The sequence below is a fragment of the Protopterus annectens genome, chromosome 3.part0, assembly GCF_019279795.1.
Source record: "Protopterus annectens isolate FY-2018-M chromosome 3.part0, PAN1.0, whole genome shotgun sequence".
In the NCBI taxonomy this organism is placed as follows: domain Eukaryota; kingdom Metazoa; phylum Chordata; order Ceratodontiformes; family Protopteridae; genus Protopterus; species Protopterus annectens.
The window spans coordinates 113,909,265-113,930,748 of NC_056731.1; the positions used below are offsets into that span (position 1 = coordinate 113,909,265).

General features: G+C 40.8%; 1 protein-coding gene across 1 annotated transcript in view; it reads left to right on the forward strand.

The window, feature by feature from the left end:
- NUP42 (nucleoporin 42) overlaps nucleotides 1-21,484 on the forward strand; it is a 513,730-nt gene that overhangs the window by 404,771 nt on the left and 87,475 nt on the right. Inside the window, exon 6 of the mRNA XM_044065504.1 lies at nucleotides 2,334-2,418. Coding sequence (XP_043921439.1) covers nucleotides 2,334-2,418 — 85 coding nt within the window. The remainder of the gene's footprint in view (nucleotides 1-2,333; nucleotides 2,419-21,484) is intronic.

Below are 21,484 nucleotides of genomic sequence, written 5' to 3' on the forward strand. Positions count from 1 at the left end.
AAGTTTCTTTAGGGAACTGTTGTGTTAATGGATGTCTGCTGTGCGTATTTCCCTTCTATTGGTGCTCTTGCAGAATGGCACAAAATACACTGAACCAACCGATATCGCCAACATCCTGGCAGACAGGTTCAGCGCAGACTTCACCCCCAAAAGGGCCCATAACCATACCAGAAGAATGTAGAGTCCCTGCAATCACAAACACTCAAGTTAAAACAGCCCTCTCCAAAGCCAAAAACACAGCATCAATGGGACCTGATGGTGTCCCAGGCTGCATCCTACACGAGCTCAAAGACGAACTAACCTCTCACCTAAACACACTGTTCAAATTTGGCCTCTCCACAGGCTATGTACCCATAGAGTGGCGCACAGCAACTGTTATTCCGCTCCACAAAGGTGGAGCCACAACAGACCCCGGGAGCTATTGCTGTATAAGCCTGACTAGCTTGGTCTGCAAGGCTATAGACCGCATCATCATAAAGTTTTTATCTTGGAAAACAGCTCTGCTCCTAGCAGTTACTTCAGCAAGACAAGTTTCAGAGCTACAGGCACTCATGGCTGTGGAACCTTTTATCATTTTTCATTCAGACAGGGTCTCCCTGAGGACGAATCCAACATTTATGCCTAAAGTGGTGTCCAGTGTGGCTCTAAACCAAAATGTTCATCTGCCAACTTTTTACCCAAAACAACAGAACAAGGGGGAGAGAATTCTGCATTCTTTGGACGTACACAGCTTAAATTCTACATGGACAGAACCAAAGTTTTCAGGAAGACAGAGCAATTACTAGTGGCATATGCTGCAGGATCACAAGGAAAGGCTATCTTAAAGCAGACTATTTCTAAGTGGTTAGGCCACTGCATTAACTTCTGCTACTTACACCATGGCAAGCCAGAGCCTAAGGGCATTAGTCCACATTCCACCAGAGCTGCAGCCACTTCAGCAGCCTTTCTCAAGGGAGTACCAACCAGGGATATTTTAGAGGCAGCTACTTGGAGTTCAGTGCACACCTTTACAAAGCATTATCATCTGTCGCTCTACTCTAAATCCAGGGCAGGCTTTGCCACTGCAGTTCTGCAGGGCCTCATAGCTGCTCCTACTGCTGTCTAGCTCCAGCCTCCCCAACCATAGCTTTGGGACTCAACCCAAATGTAATGACTGCAACAATGAAACACGAAGAACATAGTACAGTTGTGTACGCTTAGCATAAATGTAGATGTATGAGTGTATTCACTGTTGCAGTCCAGGTTACCCACCAGCCACCCCCCTTTATTCTATGGATCTTATCTTTCCTTCTCTGATTTATACAACCTATGTGGTGTATTTGCTTATAGATGAAGGATACATTTATATTGCTGCATTTATATATATATATATATATATATATATATATATATATATATATATATATATATATATATAGGTTTGCCTTCCCTTTTAAGGGGGCACCTGACATCTGGGGCAAGAAAAACTAAAGAAAATGGCATTGGCTGCTTCTTTTATTCCCCTGATGCCCTGATGTCAGGGAAGGGGCGACAGCAGCCGACGCAGGACCCAAGACTTTGGAATTCAGGCCGGCTGAGGGCAACCTGCCAGCAGGATAACCCAAATGTAATGACTGCAACAGTGAATACACTTGAACATCTACATTTATGGTAAGTGTACACAACTGTACTTTCTTTTCTCTGTTTGTAAATCATGATTTTTTTGTAATTCATTGAGGAAGTACTTCTTTGAAACCTGCAGCAAGAAACATCTGAATAGGAGGAAGTGTGCACCATTTTATGCTGAGGGGTTTGGCTGTTACAGTTCCATTTGGGTAGCTAGTCAGTTTGTTTGGAAAGCTTCTAATAGAGCACAAAGTGCTGGTTGGAAAGTTCATACTGAAATTTGCTGAGACGCCTTTGAAGTTCAGCAGTTATGGTAGATAGCCTATGCAGCATTTCTTTGCTGAGACCGCATGGAGTAATAACAAGATTGGTGCTGGAAATGACCAACCAAATCATTTTAATGTTTTGTTGCTTTTCTACAGAGAGAGAGAATGTTGCCAGCTAGTGGAGTGTGGACATACATATTGAATAAGGGAGTGGTATTTTTTTTCTGTTAATGCTAAAATTTAAACATTTCATTCATTGACATTTTTCTGCAGTTAAACTGATGTACTAAAAAGTAAGTATTGTGAGCGATCATCCCATTAATCCAGAGTCCTCGTTAATATTTGCATTCTGCTTAAAGTTCTGGATACGATAGGGCCTTTGAAGGTTGCATTTTTTCTTGCTGTTGTTGAGTTGTGTTTTACTGTGTCACAACAGAACTATTTCTTTACTGTGTTTATTAGATTGCAGAATTAATGAATACTTCCAGCCAGATTAAAGCTTCACCTGGGTTTGGAGCACAGCAGACATCTAGCACTGGGAAATCAGGTGAGAATGTTGGCTGATTGTCTACATTGGTATATCTTTTTATTATGTGCTTTGTTTTTTAAGCAGCAGATGATCACATGGCCCACCTTCTCTGCTTAACTGGTCTTTTGCTATTTTGGCTTCACAGATAACTTCTTTCTTAGTCCCCACAAATCTGTTTCATAATATCCCGTGTATTTTTTTTCCATGCATGAAGTCATTGTGCTAGTTTCTGCAACATCCACTGGGAGTCACTTGTGGTAGTCTGACACTATACTGGATATCCAGAAGTACATTAAACAAAAATATCATAATGCATGTGTTTTTGTTTAGCAGGCAGACGCCTGTACATTTTTCCCTTCTGGGGTATGCCGTGAAATCCCTTTTATTCCTGTCTGTGTGCCTTTTGTTTGCAAGATTCATATCTTGAGATCATTTAGTCCTCTTTAGTATTTGTCTTATCCCTTGCCTAGCCTGGACCTTCCACGTTTCATTTCCAAAATGTGCCTTCTACAACTGAAAGCAGTACTCAGGATGAAGTTTCATCAAAGTGACAGAGACTTCACTACTCTTCTCTTGTTATAAGTACATCTTCCATGCTTCCCCGCATCTCGGTGATCTCACTCAACTGCCAAACCGTACAGACATACTGTAGTAGATCTCATTTGTAGATCTAGTGCCCGATTACAGTTCATTGGCTGACTGTAACTTTTCTCCTATTGTCTTCTTGTCTTTTATTGCTTCATGCTTCTACACTTTGTTGTTCATATGTTGTCATTTGATGTTTTGCAGGGTATTGCGTAAAATACACAAGTGTAGCTTACTTTGCACTTTGAAACAAGCAAGCCGGATTATCATTCTTTAAGGAGTCTTATAAGTACTGCATTAAGGTTTTGTTTCCTAGTAGACTGCAGATAGAAGATATGCTTTTATTTTATTTGTGGCATGAAAAAAATGTGTATGGATAAAAATATTTACTGTTGTAACAGTACAGTCCAATTCCGCAACTGCAAACAAAGAAAGTAGCTAAGTTTACAGGCTTTTGTATGGATTGTCATTTTGTAGTTCTGCTGTGAGCACCCTCCTCGGTGCTCTTTCTGAGGTGTCAAAGCTGGCACTGTAATCCAAGATTGCTAATCAGCACTTTAAAGCAGTGGGAATATTTTTTTCATGGATGTTGGAAAAAAGTGCTAGTAAACTTGCTGCTTTTGCTGAAAGTATTTTACAAGCACAGTACAAAAAAATTGGAACTTTCTGGTGCCACAGTCACAGATTAAAACTACATGCCAAGAAATGCATTATAGTGCTTTTTGGGGGAAAATGCCACCCAGGATAATTCCATTAATGAGACAACCCTAAGAGTTAACCCAGTAGTTGGGGATCCGGGAACATATGTAGACAATAATCTGACCTATGACCAACATGTGGTCAAGGTAGTAAGAAAATCATTCTGTTACCCAACTTGTATGTAAGGGCATGGCATCCGGGTCCAATGAAGTCATAGTGCCACTTTATTTGGCCCTTATCCACCCCCCTTTAGCATGTACCTTACCAGACATGTACAACACTTGAAATGCTCATAAACATTCCTTAGTAGGAAAATCCAGAGTATAAACACATTGTCCTATACAGATCAGCTTAAAGCCCAATCTCTGTACTCTTGTCTCCTACAGGTTACTGAGAGGTAATCTTTACCTGGCATACAAGGCATCCTTGGATTCAGGTGTAATGGACCTTTTGCACATCTGCAAAACAAAGCATTAGAACCAATTAGATTCAAAGATTTAAATTTTGCTTGTAATATAAGACATGTTGGCGAGACAGATGTGTCTCAGGGGATCCCATACTCTGGAACATGTTCCTCATCCATGACCATAACTCTGTTTAAGTGTAACCTTGACCAAAGGTTGAGAGATCTGAATGTCATCCCAGGTCTAGCCCCTCATGTTTCTGATAGAGGCAGCCCATAATGCCCAAACTAACTTAACCCCCAACATGCATAATCAGTAGAAGCATCTTGATTAACATACCACTTCCTAATAAATACCCATGATACATAGGTACACAGTTGGCTTGCACTGCTATGTTTATAAAGGCCTTGTTGGTCATGAGTGTAGTATACACCCATGAACATATGTTCTTGAATTTGTCCTAGTAGATTTTTTTTTAAACTGAGGCACAAATTACCTCTTGTATTGTTTTCCCGCTTGTGTTGTATTGCTAACTATTGATTTAGCAAAAAACAGAAAAAAACAAGCAACAAGGTAAAAAGACCGTTGGTTCTAACTATTGATTTGTTATATTGAAGCATACTAGCACTTGATCATAGGAGATTATTAGGCTAATGGCTCTGGGGCTCTTACAAACCTAGCCAAGAGTTTATCCCCAAAAAAGAAACCTCAATCAGTACCTGTTGCCCCGGTCGATGAGGGACACCGGTAGAACCCCAGGGACAAATTTGTGGTTTCCCATCCATTCATCAAGGTTGCCCTTGAAGAGGGTCAACGACATACTTTGTTTGACATGTATAGGGAATCTATTCCAAAGACTGGGCAGCCTCCCCCAGCAGGTTTTGTTAATGTTGCATATTAGAGTTAAGCCTTTCGATCGGGTAATGTGCAAGGAATTAGACTTGCAGATATGGAGCATCTCTAGTAGAGCAGGGTCTGAGATTGGCTTGTAGGCGAGGCACACAATCACCTCTGAGCAATCTGTACGATACCGAGTAGAGTGATAGTGATTTGAGCCTGTGCACATAGGACAGCTGTTGGAGGCCATGGATTCCCTTTGTGAGGTATTTCCAGATAGTGCAGGCATTTGGAGAGGTACATACCAAACGAGGTGTTGTACTCCATTATTGGCCTAATGAGGGATGAGTACAGAGAGGTGGTAATGTCCTTTTTTCTAGATGCAATCCCTTTACTTATGAGATGAACCAAAGTAAAAGGCTTTTCTAACCACTGCCTCTACATGATGGTCAAATGTGAGATTGTCAACCTGTGTACCCAGGTCTCTCACAAGTTGTGCGCTTAGGGAGTTGTTGTTGATGTGGTAATCAGTAGAGGTCGTGTTTATTGCCGAATTGTATGATATAATCAGTAGAGGTCGTGTTTATTGCCGAACTGTATGATAATACATTTTTTTGCTTTTAACTTAAGGCCATGACTTTGGCATCTGTTTGTTGCTGTGAGACCCTCTTGTGGTATGTTACCATCATTTGGGAAGCAGTGATAGCACTCAACTTACACTTGTCTGCAAACTTGGTCAGCCACAGGCATTTTGTCCTTTCCTGGACCTCTGAGAAGTAGATGTCAAACAATAGGGGTCCCAGGACAGATCCCTGGGGGACACCACTAGTGACAGGTCTGCTGTTGGAGGTGGTGGCACCTATTTTGACCTTGTGGATCCTATTGGTGAGCCAGTTGGCCACCCACCTGATGGGACAGGGATTTATGTCAAGTTAGTTTTTCGATGATGCCCAAGTGGGGGATTGTGTCAAAGGCTTTGGCCAAGTCCAGGGTAAGCTGCATGTACTGACTTTCCCTCATCCAGTGCCTTGGTGATTAGTCTCAAAAAAGTTAACCAGGTTCAACAGGCAAGATCTGCCTTTGACGAATCCGAAGTGGGTGGGGTCAAGTGCATAGAGATTGCCTAGGTCCCTGTTTTATGAGGTCCATAATAATACGCTCCATGGCCTTGCAGAGCAGACTTGTCAAGCTAATGGAGCGATAATTTCCAGGGTCAGTAGTGGCACCACCTTTGTGCAAAGGGATGACAATGGCAGTTCTCCACTCTTTCACATCACGGGTTTCATCAGAGTGAAGAAGTTGTAACAGCAGCCACTTTAAATAGATGGAAATATCCAACCACGTCAATTGATTGATTGATTAATTGATTAAACAGTTAAACAGTTGTCCTAACAGTGTTGAATAGTAATATAAATAGTTTAAAAAATATATATATACATTTACAACAAGTAACATAATTTGTATCTACAACTTGTCCATAATGTAAGGGTATATTCCCAAAATGTGACACTTGTAAAACCATACCATCTGTAAAAATACAAACATATATTTTTAAAAGTAGGACTGACACTGATCTGACAGTAGAAACTAGGAACCTTACACTTAAAGGTCAAGTACTTTTATACCACCTAGTAATCCAGTCATTCATCTTTTTGAAATGCTATGTGAAACACAAATAAGAAAAGTATGGAAGGAAACACATCTAACAGAGGACAACTTAACAATAGCAGAAAGAAACTGTTTGAGAGAATTAAGTACGTCCAGTGATTTAAGAATTATGAAGCCCGACAAAGGGGGTGGGGTAGTGATTATGAGTAATGTGGACTACCAGCACAAAATGACCTACATGTTAAGTGATGATACCACGTATATATCAGTCTCAAGATATGATATGCTAAAAGCCTATACAAAGATTGACTGGTTATTATATGGTTTGCTTACTGAAGGTAGCATTACAAAAGAAGAATATGATTACTTACTAGTGGAATTTCCAATGACCCCATCCCTATTCGGGATACCTAAAATACACAAAAGCATTTCAAATCCACCGTTCAGACCTATAGTGTCAGCAAAGCAATCTAAAACTGAAGCAATAGCACATTACATTGATATTAATTGTTGTGATGTGGTAAAAAACATTAAACACATACTAAAGGATTCTTGGAACTGCTTAGAGAATTTAAAAGAATACGACAAAACAGACTTAGAGAAAACCTTTTTTGTTACAATAGATATTGTTAATTTATTTTCCGTAATACCTCAAGAGGAAGGATTACGATTGTTTGAGGCTAGTTTAGACTACTTTGGTAAATTTAGTATAACAAAACGTAAACTACTAGTAGAACTTATGGAAATGGTTCTCGAGAACAATTTTTTTCAGTTTGCAAATGAATATTACAAACAAAGTTCAGGTGTAGCAATGGGTGCAAGGTGGCGCACCTGTTTACGCCAATCTAGTTTTGGCAATGTGGGAGAAAGAAAACGTTTTTACTAGTAGGCTTTGGTCAAAAGTAGACATGTACCTAAGATTTTTGGACGACATTTTGTTGTTTTGGAAAGGTACATTGGAGGAGTTAAAAGAATTTGTTACATATTTAGAGAGTACTAATACGTTCTTAAAGTTTACTTACAACATTAGTAACGAAGGGTGTGAATACCTGGACATAAAACTAAGGAAAACAAAAGAAAATATAGAATCTAATATTTATCGAAAAAAGACATTTTCCAACTCCTATCTTCATTTTAAGAGCTGTCACCCCTATTTCCAAAAGTACAATTTGGTTAAGGGACAAATGGTGAGGCTTTCTAGGATCATTAGTGAGGATGAGGAGTTTTTTCAACAGCTAAACATTCTATCAAATATGTTTTTAGACAGGGGTTACCCTAATAAACTATTGGATCAAATTAAAAGGGAAGTTGGAGAAAAAAGATACATTAATTTTAAGCCCATATTAAAATATGGCATTTGTAAGAACAAACCGGAAAAGGACAAAAATGGTCAAAACAATTCTTGTGCATTAGTTTTACCTTACACTAGTAATATTAAAACAATGTCAGAAGGTATAAAAGAGACTTGGAGGAATTTATTTAATAATCAAACAGAGATAGTGAAATTTATAGGTGATGAAGCTAAGATTGTTTTTAGTAGAGGTAAAAATCTAAAGGATTATTTTGAAAATGAAATTGTATATAGAAATTCTCAAATGAGAAAATGTGGATTTTGCAGATGTTGCAGGTACATAAATGATGGGCCTTATGTGACTATAAAAGGTCTAAACCGGACTATTAGATGTCCGGGGAATGTAAATTGTAATACGAAATTAGTAGTATACTTAGCCAGTTGTCTGACTTGCCAGGCACATTATATAGGTAAAACAATTAGGAAGCTAAGGGAAAGAATTACTGAACACAATAGGGACATCAAAAATAAAAAAAAACACTAACTCTATACATGCATAGTACAACTTGTACAGATTTTAAGAAATTTCTATTCTTTGTTATTGATAGAATACCTCAAAACTGTGTTAAAGAAGGAGATGTTAACAGTTTGTTAGAATTGAAGGAGTGTCTCTGGCAGTTGAGGTTAAACGCATGTAACCGGCCAGGTATTAATGAATATATTTCTATTGCTTCATATTTAATATTAAAATCTTATAGTATTTAGTATAACTATTTTTGTATACAAATATACATATATGGTTTTTTAAGGTTAATAATATTACACACATTTATATATTTTTTAATTAACATTAGGATTAGATAGTTATTTAAGTATTTATATATATTCATTAATATTTATTTATATTTATTAAAAGTTATTATTTATTTATATATTTTTATAAATTATACTACTTATTGATCTACATATCCATCATCTATTTATTTAACTAATTATATTTCTTTCACACACATACACATAACACAAAGGAATCGTTTTTTAAGGAGAATATATGTTTGTATTTTTACAGATGGTATGGTTTTACAAGTGTCACATTTTGGGAATATACCCTTACATTATGGACAAGTTGTAGATACAAATTATGTTACTTGTTGTAAATGTATATATATATTTTTTAAACTATTTATATTACTATTCAACACTGTTAGGACAACTGTTTAACTGTTTAACCAATCAATTAATTAATCAATCAATTGACGTGGTTGGATATTTCCATCTATTTAAAGTGGCTGCTGTTACAACTTCTTCACTCTGATGAAACCCGTGATGTGAACGGGTGAAAGCGCTAAGTGAAGTTATATTTGTTTTATTGCTTTTTGTTTAATAAATAGCTTCGATAAAGTTTTGGTTGCGATCCGCTTTTATTGTTTATTAGTTTTCGTTTTCTTTTTGTTTCAGTTCTCCACTGTGCTGGAATGAAGCCTATACTTAGGCTATGGTTGAATAGGGTGCTGAATGGCAAGGCTAGTTCTTGCTGAAGATGTTGCAGAATGCAGCCTGGAATACTGTCAGGTCCCATGGAAGGTGTGTTCTTTGCCTTGAATAGGGCCTTTAACACTTGATCTACGGAGATGTGAGGTGCAGGGCAAGTATCGAGGATGTCTAATGGGCCTTTGGGGGGGGCACTGAGGGAAGTTTGGACCTTTTGGGGGGGGAGGGACAGGGAGTGTTTTGGGGGAGGGACAGGGAGTGGAATTTGAGGGACAGGGAGTGGAGTTTGGCTGAACCTATCTGCTAGTAGGTTAGCTAAGTCAGCAGGATCAGTGTAACTGGTACCGTTAAGAACTAATTCTGAACAAACCTGGGCTTTGGCGTTGAGGTTTCTGACGTAATTGAAAAAGGCTTTGTGGTTAGCTTTTGTTTCAGAGGCTAGTTTTGATTCATAAATGGCTTTGGAGGTTTTCACTAGTGATCTGATTTGCTTATTGAGGCCAAAGAGGGAGTTTTTCCAATTGGGAATTTGTGCCCTTTTACCCTTGGACAACAGATTATTTCTTTTATTATAAAGCCTGTTGATAGAGGATGTCCTCCAGATAGGTTTGTGCTTCCTTGAGAAGCAGGTTTTAGTTCTGTTGGATATGGCTGAGTCCATGCAGTTGTACAGGTACTTGTATACTGCACTGGCATATACTGTTCAGCATATTTGTCTGCATCCTCTGAGGAGAGCAGTGGTGTGAAGCTGCTGATACTTTCCTTTAGAAGGTTGTAGTCAGTTTTTGAGAAGTCTTTTAGCCTGGTTACAGCTTGGGGGGGGGGGGGTTGGATGGGATAGACACTTCGAATGAAACAGACCGATGGTCAGATCTCACCAGGGAAGAACTTACTATGTGGCTGTGGTGTAGTGGTTGCCCATGTTAGTAATAACCAAGTCTAGAATGTCATCTCCCCTTGTGGGAGATGAGACAAGCTGGCCTAGTGTGTTAGAGCTGATGAAGTCAAGGAATCGTTAGATGAGTGCATTAGAGCAGGAATAGTTCAGCCAGTCTATGGTGGGGTAGTTGAAGTCACTAAGGATCAGCCTGTCAGGGGGTACCTTGATGGATTGAAGTAGGTCCAGCTAGGAGGAGTGGATGTCCTGAGTCATGGAGGGGGGGGGGGTCTATAGCTGGCTATAACTTGGATGGGCGTCTTGCAAATTTTCAATTGCACCTGGAGAAGATGTTCATCGTGCATACAGCTGCAGTAATCACAGATGGATTCTCTGCCATCAGGCGGGTCCTTGGTCGGCCGAATTCCAAAGTCTAGGTCCGGCGTTGGTTGCTGTCACCTTCTTTCCTGACGTCCTGAATTTTAGGTGATTTAGTGTCAGTGAAATGGTCTTTCAGTGAAGTGATACGAATCCCTCTGTTCATATAGCCCAGGGAGGTACGTTTCAAGTCATTCACACCAAGATGAACAGTGACAGAGACATGCTTGTACCTGTTGTGGAGATACTTAAGTGCGTGCATGATGTGGCAGATTCTGGCATCTGACAGACAACTGACCGTGATCTTCTTGTCAAGCCTGGTGAGGGGGACATCGATGTGTTTTACAAGTGAGTCGCCAATGACTAATATGTTTGGTTTATTGTTCTGCCTTATGGACTGTGTGAATTTATTGTTATGCCTAATGGGCTGTGTTTGTGAGACACTGGTTTGTTGTCGCTGTCTATGATGTGTTTGGTGGTGTGTGTGCAATATTTGTGAGTATGTTTTAGAGGTCTCTACTGTTTAGGTAACTCTTTATTGAGGACCTCTGCATAGGTGGGTGTGTGTTTGGCTATGTGATGTAGTGTTTGTGCTGGCAATCTCCTGTTTGTCAGGAGTGCGGACTGTGGTGCGAGAGAACATGGATTCCAGGTTACTGATATAGATGCATTTCTCGCAAGTAGAAGAATTATGTGCTAGGAGAAGAGGGTTGTCAGTGAACATGAGGCAGTTGCTACACTGTCTCAGTATGCCCATGTCAACCAAGCTGGAAGGAGAAACTGATGGGAATTGTCCAGACATAGTGTTCTGAAACTTGGATGGACTTGGGGAAAGAGGGTTTTGATAAGGGTTTGTCCACAAGAGTGTAGACCATAAAAAGCTTAAATGTAAAATAACTGGCCTGAAGCCCAAGTGCTAAAACCAAAATGTAGAGGGTTAGAGCAACAGGCAAGTTTAATCAGGCTACTAAAAAGTAGTAATAAATACAACAGAATAAAAGCACTTTAATACTTAAAAGGCAAAATAAGGTAATAAAGTAGGAAGAACTCAATTACAATGAAAGCAGCTGAATAAAGTGTAAATTCTTTTTTGTAGCGAGGGAAAGAAAAAGATAATTCACGATTAAGAAAGTAAGGGGGTTGGCCTTCCCAAATGCAAAACCATAATCTTTGATCATGACGTCAGTACTACTGTTTAACACTAATACTACTGTCTGTAAAACTGTTGCAGTTAGAGAAAATGCCACTTACAAGAGGATTAGCACAAAACATGTGGTCGACTATTAGGGTCCACATCTTCTTAGAATCACCCAAGTAGGATGTTTTTACTGAAACATGAGATTGTGCAAGAAAAAAAAACATGACATCATTAAGTGAAAAATAATTTTCATCGTTTTTACCAAAAAAAAGGCTCGGTGATGTGCAGTGTTGGTTAGTTATGCTCTTTTGTATGATAGGAAGATGACTTGAATGTAGTATCACATCTTTCTGTGGCATTTAGAGAAAAAAAATGCATCCATCCACAACCTCCTTTTTTTCCTCCATGTTTTTGCACATGGTATCAGGGTGTTACTTCAGCAGTGAACAATCATATAAAGCCAATGTCTATACAGCCAAATGACTAGCCTTGCCATGGGCTGAATTTAGAGAAAAGTTGCAAATTCTTTATTTCTTGTAAAATATCAATGCTTCTGTCTTGGGGTTGGGGGGTGTCTTGCAGTGTAATAAGATTGACAGATGGCAGCCCTATCAGCTAGGTACATTGATACGGTTTCTCTTCCTCTGTGCAGTAAAGGCAGTGAAAAACAGTTTCGTGTTAGTTTTGTCTGTCTTTTTTTTTTTTATAGCAGATGATCTGCCAACATCAGTAGGTCTTACTGCAAATGCAAGGTTGTGGGCAGTATCTGACTAGAACAGCATATTTCCCTTTGTCTGTGCTATGTCACATGGGTGGAGAAAAATTCCTTTGCCAAAGTATGTGAGACGTTGAGCTTAAAAAAAACATGGTTGGGCTTTCCCTTATTTTGATTCCAAGGCAAGGAAATTGAAGTACAGGCAGGTTTCTGGTACCTAACGGTACTGCAACCATGTTGTAGGGAAAAAATAACCTAAAGGTTGAGTTAAATTGCAGGAGTGGATGGACTTTTCTTTAACCTAAATGGCAATTTAGATCAGATGAAATCAGTATACAAAAGTACTCATTCTTTGAATAAATGTTGTCAGAATTTTTATTCTACTGCCCACTTAAGAGAATCAACAAATATACAACTGCTATTTGTTTAGAAAAAATAGGCTAATGGATGTAAAAACTGTTATAACAGCTAACTTGAGATAGAGCAGGTATAATGATCCAGCATCTGTTTTATCAGCTAAGGACAAGAATAAATAGAGCATCCCTGACACAATAATAAGGTTAATTAGGAGGATGTATGAGGGGGATCGGTGGCAAAAATTAAAGTGGAAGTGTACCTTTCTGAAAAGTTGTCTGAGCAGAGGAACCAGGCAGCAGCATCATCTTTTCCCTTTTATTTGTGTTATATTTAAAGCCATTGGTAAGGAAATAAGGGACTCGGAAATTCAAAGATAATTGCTATGGTAATCAAGAAAAGTTGGCTTTATTTGTAGATTATATTATTCTGTACCTGATAAAAACAGAAAATGATGTCTCAGTGTTGTAGAACATGTTTGAGATCATTGCAAGTCTTTTTGGAATATAAAATTGATGAAGATGAAACAAAGGCTGTAGCTGTAAACTGTGTGCCCTCACATGAATTGGTTCAGCAATGTCAATATTTATAGGGACATGATAAAATGAAGTACTTAAGTGTACGGATTAGAAAGGATTTTGTTATGGAAGCTAGGAATATGTGGGAAGAAACTAAACAAGATAATACAAAAACTGAGAAAGTGGAAGCTGTACTTTATGGATAGCAAATTACAAGCAGTGAAAATGTTTAGTCCCTTTACTTTTATACACAGGTCAAGCATCAACTGGAGAAGAAGTCGTGAACAATAAGAGTTGAAGGATTTTATCTGGGAATGGAAGAAGCCAAAGGACAAGTGGGATAAGTTGATCCTTCCAATAAAGCAGTGTGGTTTAGGATTACCTAATTTGAAGGGATATTTTAGAGCTGCACAGTTAAGACTTGCATACACAACACAAGCAGAAAACTATAATTCAAAGTGGAAAGGTATGATGAAGAAGCAGGAGGAGGGAAGGATTTTTCCAGAAATAAGGAGAGGGTGGGATTTTGGATGCAGATCCGTAAGAGGAATAACAGCCATATAGAATATTCAATTCATAAAGTAGCAGAAAGTATTCTAAGAGCTAAGCCAACATGAGAATGGAGAAATATTTTTGTCGCTAGGGATGACTTGCAATCGCAGATACAGACAATAGGCAAGAAGGGGCTGGAATTTACTGGGGAAAACTGGCAAAGAACCCAAGGTATTCGGAGCAAATAATTAGAGAGGGAAAGATAATAGAATGGGAAGAGGCTAATAAGACATTTGGACTGCCTTCCCTTGCTCTGATAGGGCTTTTAGTTGAATTCTAGAACAGAAGCTGCTGCTGTTTTGAAAAAAAAAAAGGGGGAGTAATTAGTAGAGCATATAAAATATTACGTGATAACTGTAGGAGTCAGTCAGTGGAGGCTAGAAAATATTGGGAAGATAGATTGGAAAAGCAGTTCACAAGGAAACAATAAGACATATGTATGGCTCCAAAATATGCAAGGAAGTCTAGAAGATATAGGATTTTTGCTTGGAAGTGTTTGCATAGGAATTTTTATACAAAATGAAAAACGTAGAACAAACAAAATACAAAAAACAAGAACACCCATTCACAAAATGCAGCTTCCAGGAAATTAACGTTGTTTAATTCAGTCACTCATGTTAGAAATAGACTGCAAATACAAAACTTGTTTTCCACATTGTTGAATCTGAACAAATCCACAGCGACTTCGGCAAGTACAAATCACTATTTATTCATAAAAAAATAAGCACTTTCGTTTCATACACAAAGAAACTTCATCAGCTGTGTCTGCACCAAAACTTCAGCTTTACATACACACCTTAAAACTGTCAATCATTACAAAAGCATACTAAGACGCACCCTCATTCCGTTCATGATTAAAAATGCCATAAAAAATTTTTTTTTTTGTTTACAGCGACTCTACATAAAATAAAATGTATACGTATATGCACATGTTTTATGTTTAAAAAAGTTCCAAATGTCATAATCTTCTTTCGGCTGTTCCCATTAGGGGTCACCACAGCGGATCATCTGTTTCCATTTCTTCTTGTCCTCTGCATCATGCCCTTTTACACCAACCACATGCATGTCCTCTCTCACCACATCCATAAACCTTATCTTAGGCCTTCCTCTTTTCCTCTTACCTGGCAGCTCCATCCTTAGCATCCTTTTCCCAATATGCCCAGCATCCGTCCTCAGCACATGTTCAAACCAACGCAATCTTGCCTCTCTTGCTTTGTCTCCAAACTGTCCAACCTGAGCTGACCCTCTAATATACTGATTCCTAATCCTGTCCATCCTAGTCACACCCAGTGCAAATCTTAACATCTTTAACTCTGCCACATCCAGCTCTGACTCCTGCCTTTTCGTCAATGCCACCGTCTCCAACCCATATAACATAGCTGATCTCACTACCCTCTTGTAGACCTTCCCTTTCACTCTTATTGGTACCCGACCGTCCCAAATCACTCCTGATACTCTTCTCCACCCATTCCACCCTACCCTGTACCTCTCTTCTTCACCTCTCTTCCACACTCACCATTACTCTGAACTGTTGATCCCAAGTACTTAAACTCATCCACCTTTACCAACTCTACTCCCTGCATCCTCACCATTCCTCTACCCTCCCTCTCATTTACACACATATATTCTGTTTTAGCCCTGTTGACCTTAATTCCTCTCCTCTCTAAAGCATATCTCCACCTCTCCAGGGTCTACTCAACCTGGTCCCTACTCTCACTACGTATCACAATGTCATCTGCAAACATCATAGTCCACGGGGCCTCCTGTCTAATCTCATCTGTCAACCTGTCCATCACCACTGCAAATAAGAAAGGGCTCAGAACTGATCCTTGATGTAATCCCACCTCCACCTTAAACGTATCTGTCACTCCCACCGCAGCCCTCACCAATGTCACACTACCCTTGTACATATCCTGTACCACTCTTACATACTTCTCTGCCACTCCCGACTTCCTCATGCAATACCACAACTCCTCTCTAGGCACCCTTTCATATGCTTTCTCTAAGTCCACAAAGACACAATGCAACTCCTTTGGACCTTCTCTGTATTTCTCCAACAACACTCTCAGAGCAAATATTGCATCTGTAGTGCTCTTTCCTGGCATGAAACCATACTGCTGATCACTAATCATCACCTCCCTTCTTAACCTAGCTTCCACTACTCTTTCCCATAACTTCAAGCTGTGACTGATCAGTTTTATTTCTCTTTAGTTACTGCAGCTCTGCACATCACCCTTATTCTTAAAGATAGGTACAAAAACACTTTTTCTCCACTCCTCAGGCATCCTCTGACTTTCCAAAATTTCATTAAACAATCTGGTTAAAAATTCCACTGCCATTTCTCCTAAGCACCTCCATGCTTCCGCTGGTATGTCATCTGGGCCAACAGCCTTTCCATTCTTCATCCTCTTCATAGCTGTCTTTACTTCCTCCTTGCTAATCTGCTTCACTTCCTGATTCACTATCCCCACATCATCCAACCTTCTCTCTCTCATTTTCTTCATTCATCAGCCCTTCATAGTACTCTTTCCATCTACTCAACACACTCTCCTCACTTGTGAGTACGTTTCTCTCGCTGTCCTTTATCACCCTTACCTGCTGCACATCTTTCCCAGCTCTGTCCCTCTCTCCAGCCAATCGGTACAGGTCCTTTTCTCCCTCTTTAGTGTCCAATCCCTCATACAACTCTCTATATGCCTTATCCTTGGCCTTCGCCACCTCTCTCTTTGCCATGCGCCTCATCTACTTATACTCGTGTCTACTTTCTTCATCTCTTTGACAATCCCACATCTTCTTCGCCAGCCTCTTCCTCTGTATACTCTCCTGTACTTCCTCATTCCACCACCATGTCTCCTTGTCCTCCTTCCTCTGTCCTGATGTCACACCAAGCACCTTCCTAGCAGTCTTCCTTACTAGCTGTGCTGTAGTTACCCAGCTATTCGGTAACTCTTCATTGCCTCCCAGTGCCTGTCTTAACTCTTTCCTGAACTCCACCTCACAATCACCCTTTTTTAACTTCCACCATTTAATCCTTGGCACTGCTTTCACACTCTTGCTCCGCTTCTTGATCACCATCATCCTGCAGACCACCATTCTATGCTGCTTAACTACACTTTCCCCAATCACCACTTTACAGTCTCCAATCTCCTTCAGACTGGCCCGCCTACATAGGATATAATCCACCTGTGTGAATCTTCCTCCACTCTTGTACGTCACCCTATGCTCCTCCCTCTTCTTAAAATACGTGTTCACCACAGCCATGTCCATCCTTTTCGCAAAATCCACAATCATCTGACCTTCTGCATTCCTCTCCTTGACACCATACCTACCCATCACTTCCTCATCCCCTCTGTTCACTTCACCAACATGCCCATTGAAGTCCGCTCCAATCTCTAGTCTCTCACCCTTGGGTACACTCACCACCACTTCATCCAACTCACTCCAAAATTTTTCTTTCTCATCCATCGCACACCCAACTTGTGGAGCATATGCACTAATAACATTCATCATTACCCCATCCATTTCAAGCTTCATAAACATCACTCTATCAAACACTCTCTGCACCTCCAAAACACTCTTGGCATACTGTTCCGTTAGGATAACCCCTACCCCATTTCTTCTGCCATCCACACCATGATAGAACAATTTGAACCCACCTCCTATACACTCGGCCTTACTTCACTTCCATCTGGTCTCTTGCACGCACAACATATCAACCTTCCTTCTCTCCATCATATCAGCTAGCTCTCTCCCTATACCAGTCATACTGCCAACATTCAAAGTTCCTACCCTCAGTGCTACACTCCTAACCTTCTTCCTCTCTTCCTGGCTTTGGGCATGCCTTCCCCTCCTCTTCTTCTTCCAAATGTATTAATTCCTATTTCAGTAGACAAGTCATCTCTCCAATGCTTTATGTTTTAAAGTACTACAGTCAAAGCACTGTGCAGAAAATGAATGACATTGTTTTAAATTTATAGTATTGGAAACTTTACAGCTAAATGAAAAGGGTGCAGCATGGTCTTTCTAATAGTAGATGTGAATTGATCTGGCAGCTACATTTGAATGCTACATGCTGGCCAGGTTTGAATGGGCAGGTTTCAATTAGTAGTATTTTAAAACTTAAAGCATTGGAGAGATGACTTATTTGAATATTGAAATATGAATGAATACATATGGAACTTTTTAAAGATCTATGCATATATGTTTTATGTAGAGTTGCTGTAATAAAAAAAAATAAATAAATTTTTAGGGCTGGAGCTGGATTTGCTAAAGCCATCTTGAAAGGAATCTTATGTTCCAGTTCTATTCCTCATTCTTCTTCCCTGGACACTTAAAGTTTTGAGACTCTTCCCAATAATTAGTAATACTGCAGTCGTGATCATAGGAAGGACATAGTACAGTTGTGTAAGAAATTATCATAATAGTAATGTCAGGCTGATCAATGTTGCAGTACCCTCCCAACTTCCCTCGTCTTGTCCTTTATTTCTGTTTAGATTGATTTGGTATTATGTCCTTCTCCCTTCTTTTGTTTGACGTGCGTTTTTGGCGACCTCTTATTTTTGTTGCCTTCCAGGCTTTTGGGTCTGGAATAAAAGTCCTGAGTTACACAAGGGATGTACAGGTGTGAAATTACATAGCCTTGATATGCTTTGGTCATTTGTCAGATGTACAGTGCAAGAGGAAGACACCTAGGCTTTGGAATCCTGGCCGGACAAATGGCTATACCTGATGGGATATCCGTAATACTGCAACAGTGATCAGCTGGACATCTACAGTTATGGTACGTTCTTACACTTGGTACCACTTCATGAACAGAGAAAACCATGGCAGTAAATATTAGATTCAGCTAGACTTTCCATCCTGTACCTAGAAGCCCTTTTAACCATTCAGTTCTAGGTAATTAACCAAAAGTGAGTTTTAGGTTGACACTGTAGCATTATTTGGTGGCAGATGTCCTTCAAGGATGCATCTGCAGTCATCACATATGGGTTGTCCTGCCTCAGGCAGCCCTTCGGTCGGCCGGATTCCAAAGTCTGGGTCCGGCGTCGGCTGATGTCGTCCTTTCCCCAACGTCAGAGCGCCTGGGGTATAAAAGCGTTAGCCGACGCCATCTTCCTCAGTCTTTCTTTCCGCGTGGTGCCCAAAGCAGAAGCAGTTTGCAAGTGCCGGTCGGCCAGCTCCTGTAATTCAGCTACCGAAGACTTCAAAAGCTAAGTACCCCGTTGGGGACTCTTTCTTGCCTCAGCCGATGTCAGATAAAATTAATAATTGCTTAACTTGTAGGAAACAAATACCTCATAAGGATTTCCACTCTTACTGCCTCCCCTGCCTAGGCCCAGACCACGACATCTCGGCCTGTTCAGCCTGTGCTTCCTTCAACCGACGCACTCTTAGACGTCGGGCGGAGTTTGCAGAGGAATTTTTTGGGGCTAGTTTTGCTTACAATATGCCGTCGGAGACTCCGACTTCACATTTAATAAAGAAACGGAAGGACAAGGACCGACACACGCAGGCCGTGGTTTCGGCTGAAATCACGGCCAGGCCTACCGCGAGTGTCTCGGTCTCGGCTGAAACAGAGTCCTTGGTACTTCTGACCACCGAAACCGCTCAACCGACAACCTCGGCCCCGGAGGCCCCTACGGAGTCGGTTATTGAATCTCCATCAGGAACTGGTGTCCTGGAACCTTCCGACACCATTCCCCTAGACAAAACTACACCAGCACGTGGTGCAGCCAGGCCTCCTGCATCCATGTCCATAAAGGCATTCTCGAGGGCTAAAGCTGCTAAACAGTCAAAAACTTTGCCTCCCAGTTTTATTCCTCCGGGACCCTCTACAAGTTCACAGATCCTAAGTTTAGCAGAGGACCTTATTTCCTTAATTAGGGGCTCACAGCCCCATGCGGACAGGGGCTCTCAACCCCCTCCAGATAAAAGGCCCAGGGTTGGGCCCTCTGATCCCCACTCCTCAGATGAGGCCTCTGATGGCTCTATTCTCTCGGACTACCAGGAGGAGGTTTTTTCAGCCTACGAGGATTCTGATGCAGAGGAATCTATCCCCTCGGCCTCCCCTCCTGAAGAGCTTTCCTTCGGGGAGACACTGCACACTATGAGAGAGCATTTCCAATGGCAGAGCCAGGAATTCTCTGATTCCATGAAGAGATTAAGGACTTTCTTGCATTTGCCTCAGCATAGACCTTTGGCTATTCCTCCTGTTTTGAATGTCATTGATGATGTGTACTCTGAGTCTAGCACAACCCCTGACACTCTTCCTCCGGCTCCTGTCAAACCCGATAGGTACTACAGGGTCCCGGACTCGCATCTTTTCCTTTACAAGGCCCACTCTGCTGATCCAGAAACCATTTCCCAGGGCCCTAAAGGGGTTACAGCTGCCACTTCTAAAAATCCACTCCCCTCTGAAAGGGAGTCCAGGGCTTTAGAGAGATGGGGTAAAAAGTGTATACTTCTGCTACTCTTGCTATGAGGGCTTTAAATTGTCAATTTCATATGATACAGTACCAAGAGTATTTGTTGGATGAATTGCATAAAAAACTGTCTTCACCTGAACCCCTAGATCGCAAATCACTTCAGGATCTGGTACACAACTCCCAGCAGGTTAGCAACCTTTTCTTGCAGTGTGGTTATGATGCATTGGAAGCTTCATGTAGGTCAGCTATGACAGGTGCAGTCATACGTAGGCATGCTTGGCTGAAGGAGCAATCTCTGCCAGACCATGTTAAAGCAAAGCTTCTGGATGCTCCACTAGAAAAGCAAAAGTTATTTGGCTCCACTGCTCAGGAGGTCTTAAAGAAATTTGAAGAAAAGGCAAAATCTGTACAAACAGTCAAAAATTTTCTCCAAGTCCAACAACCAAGATTCAGCAGAAATTGGCCTTCCAAGAATTGGTCCTTTCCAGACACAGAGAGATTTCAGAGAGGCAAGAACAGGCGTGCCAGAGGTAGAGGGCAAGCTAGAGGCTCCTACAGAGGCCGTCAATGACAGCCTCCCAACCAGAGAGGTAGTGCAGGACCTACAACTGCTGCACAAGGACAGACTCAATGACTTACCTTGACACCGCCAACCAGGGCTCAATTGGAAGCACCTTTGGGTGGAAAGCTTTCTTTATATTCAGAAAATTGGCACAGTATTACAAAGGACAAATGGACGCTACAAATAATAGACAAAGGATACAGGTTCCATTTTCACACATTACCAAAAAGAAAAGGCATGCCAGACCTGCTACCGAATCAAAGGGCAGAGGCTTTGAAACAACTCTCCAACTTAATGCAAATGAAAGCTATAGAAAAGGTTCCTCTCTCAGAACAAGGCCAAGGATTTTATTCCAGACTATTCCTTGTTCCAAGAAAAGAAAAGCAATGGAGGCCTATTCTCGACTTGTCCGCACTGAATACTTATTGCATTGTGCCAAAATTCAAAATGCTGACTCTACAGCAACTCCTTCCCATGCTGGGCAAGGGGTCTTGGCTGGTAACTCTAGACCTCAAGGAGGCATACCTGCATGTCCCTATCAGACAAAGTTGCAGAAGACACCTCAGATTTCTTGCAGGTTCAGAGCATTATCAATTCTCAGCATTGCCCTTTGGCTTATCTACTGCACCCAGAGTATTCACGAAATGCCT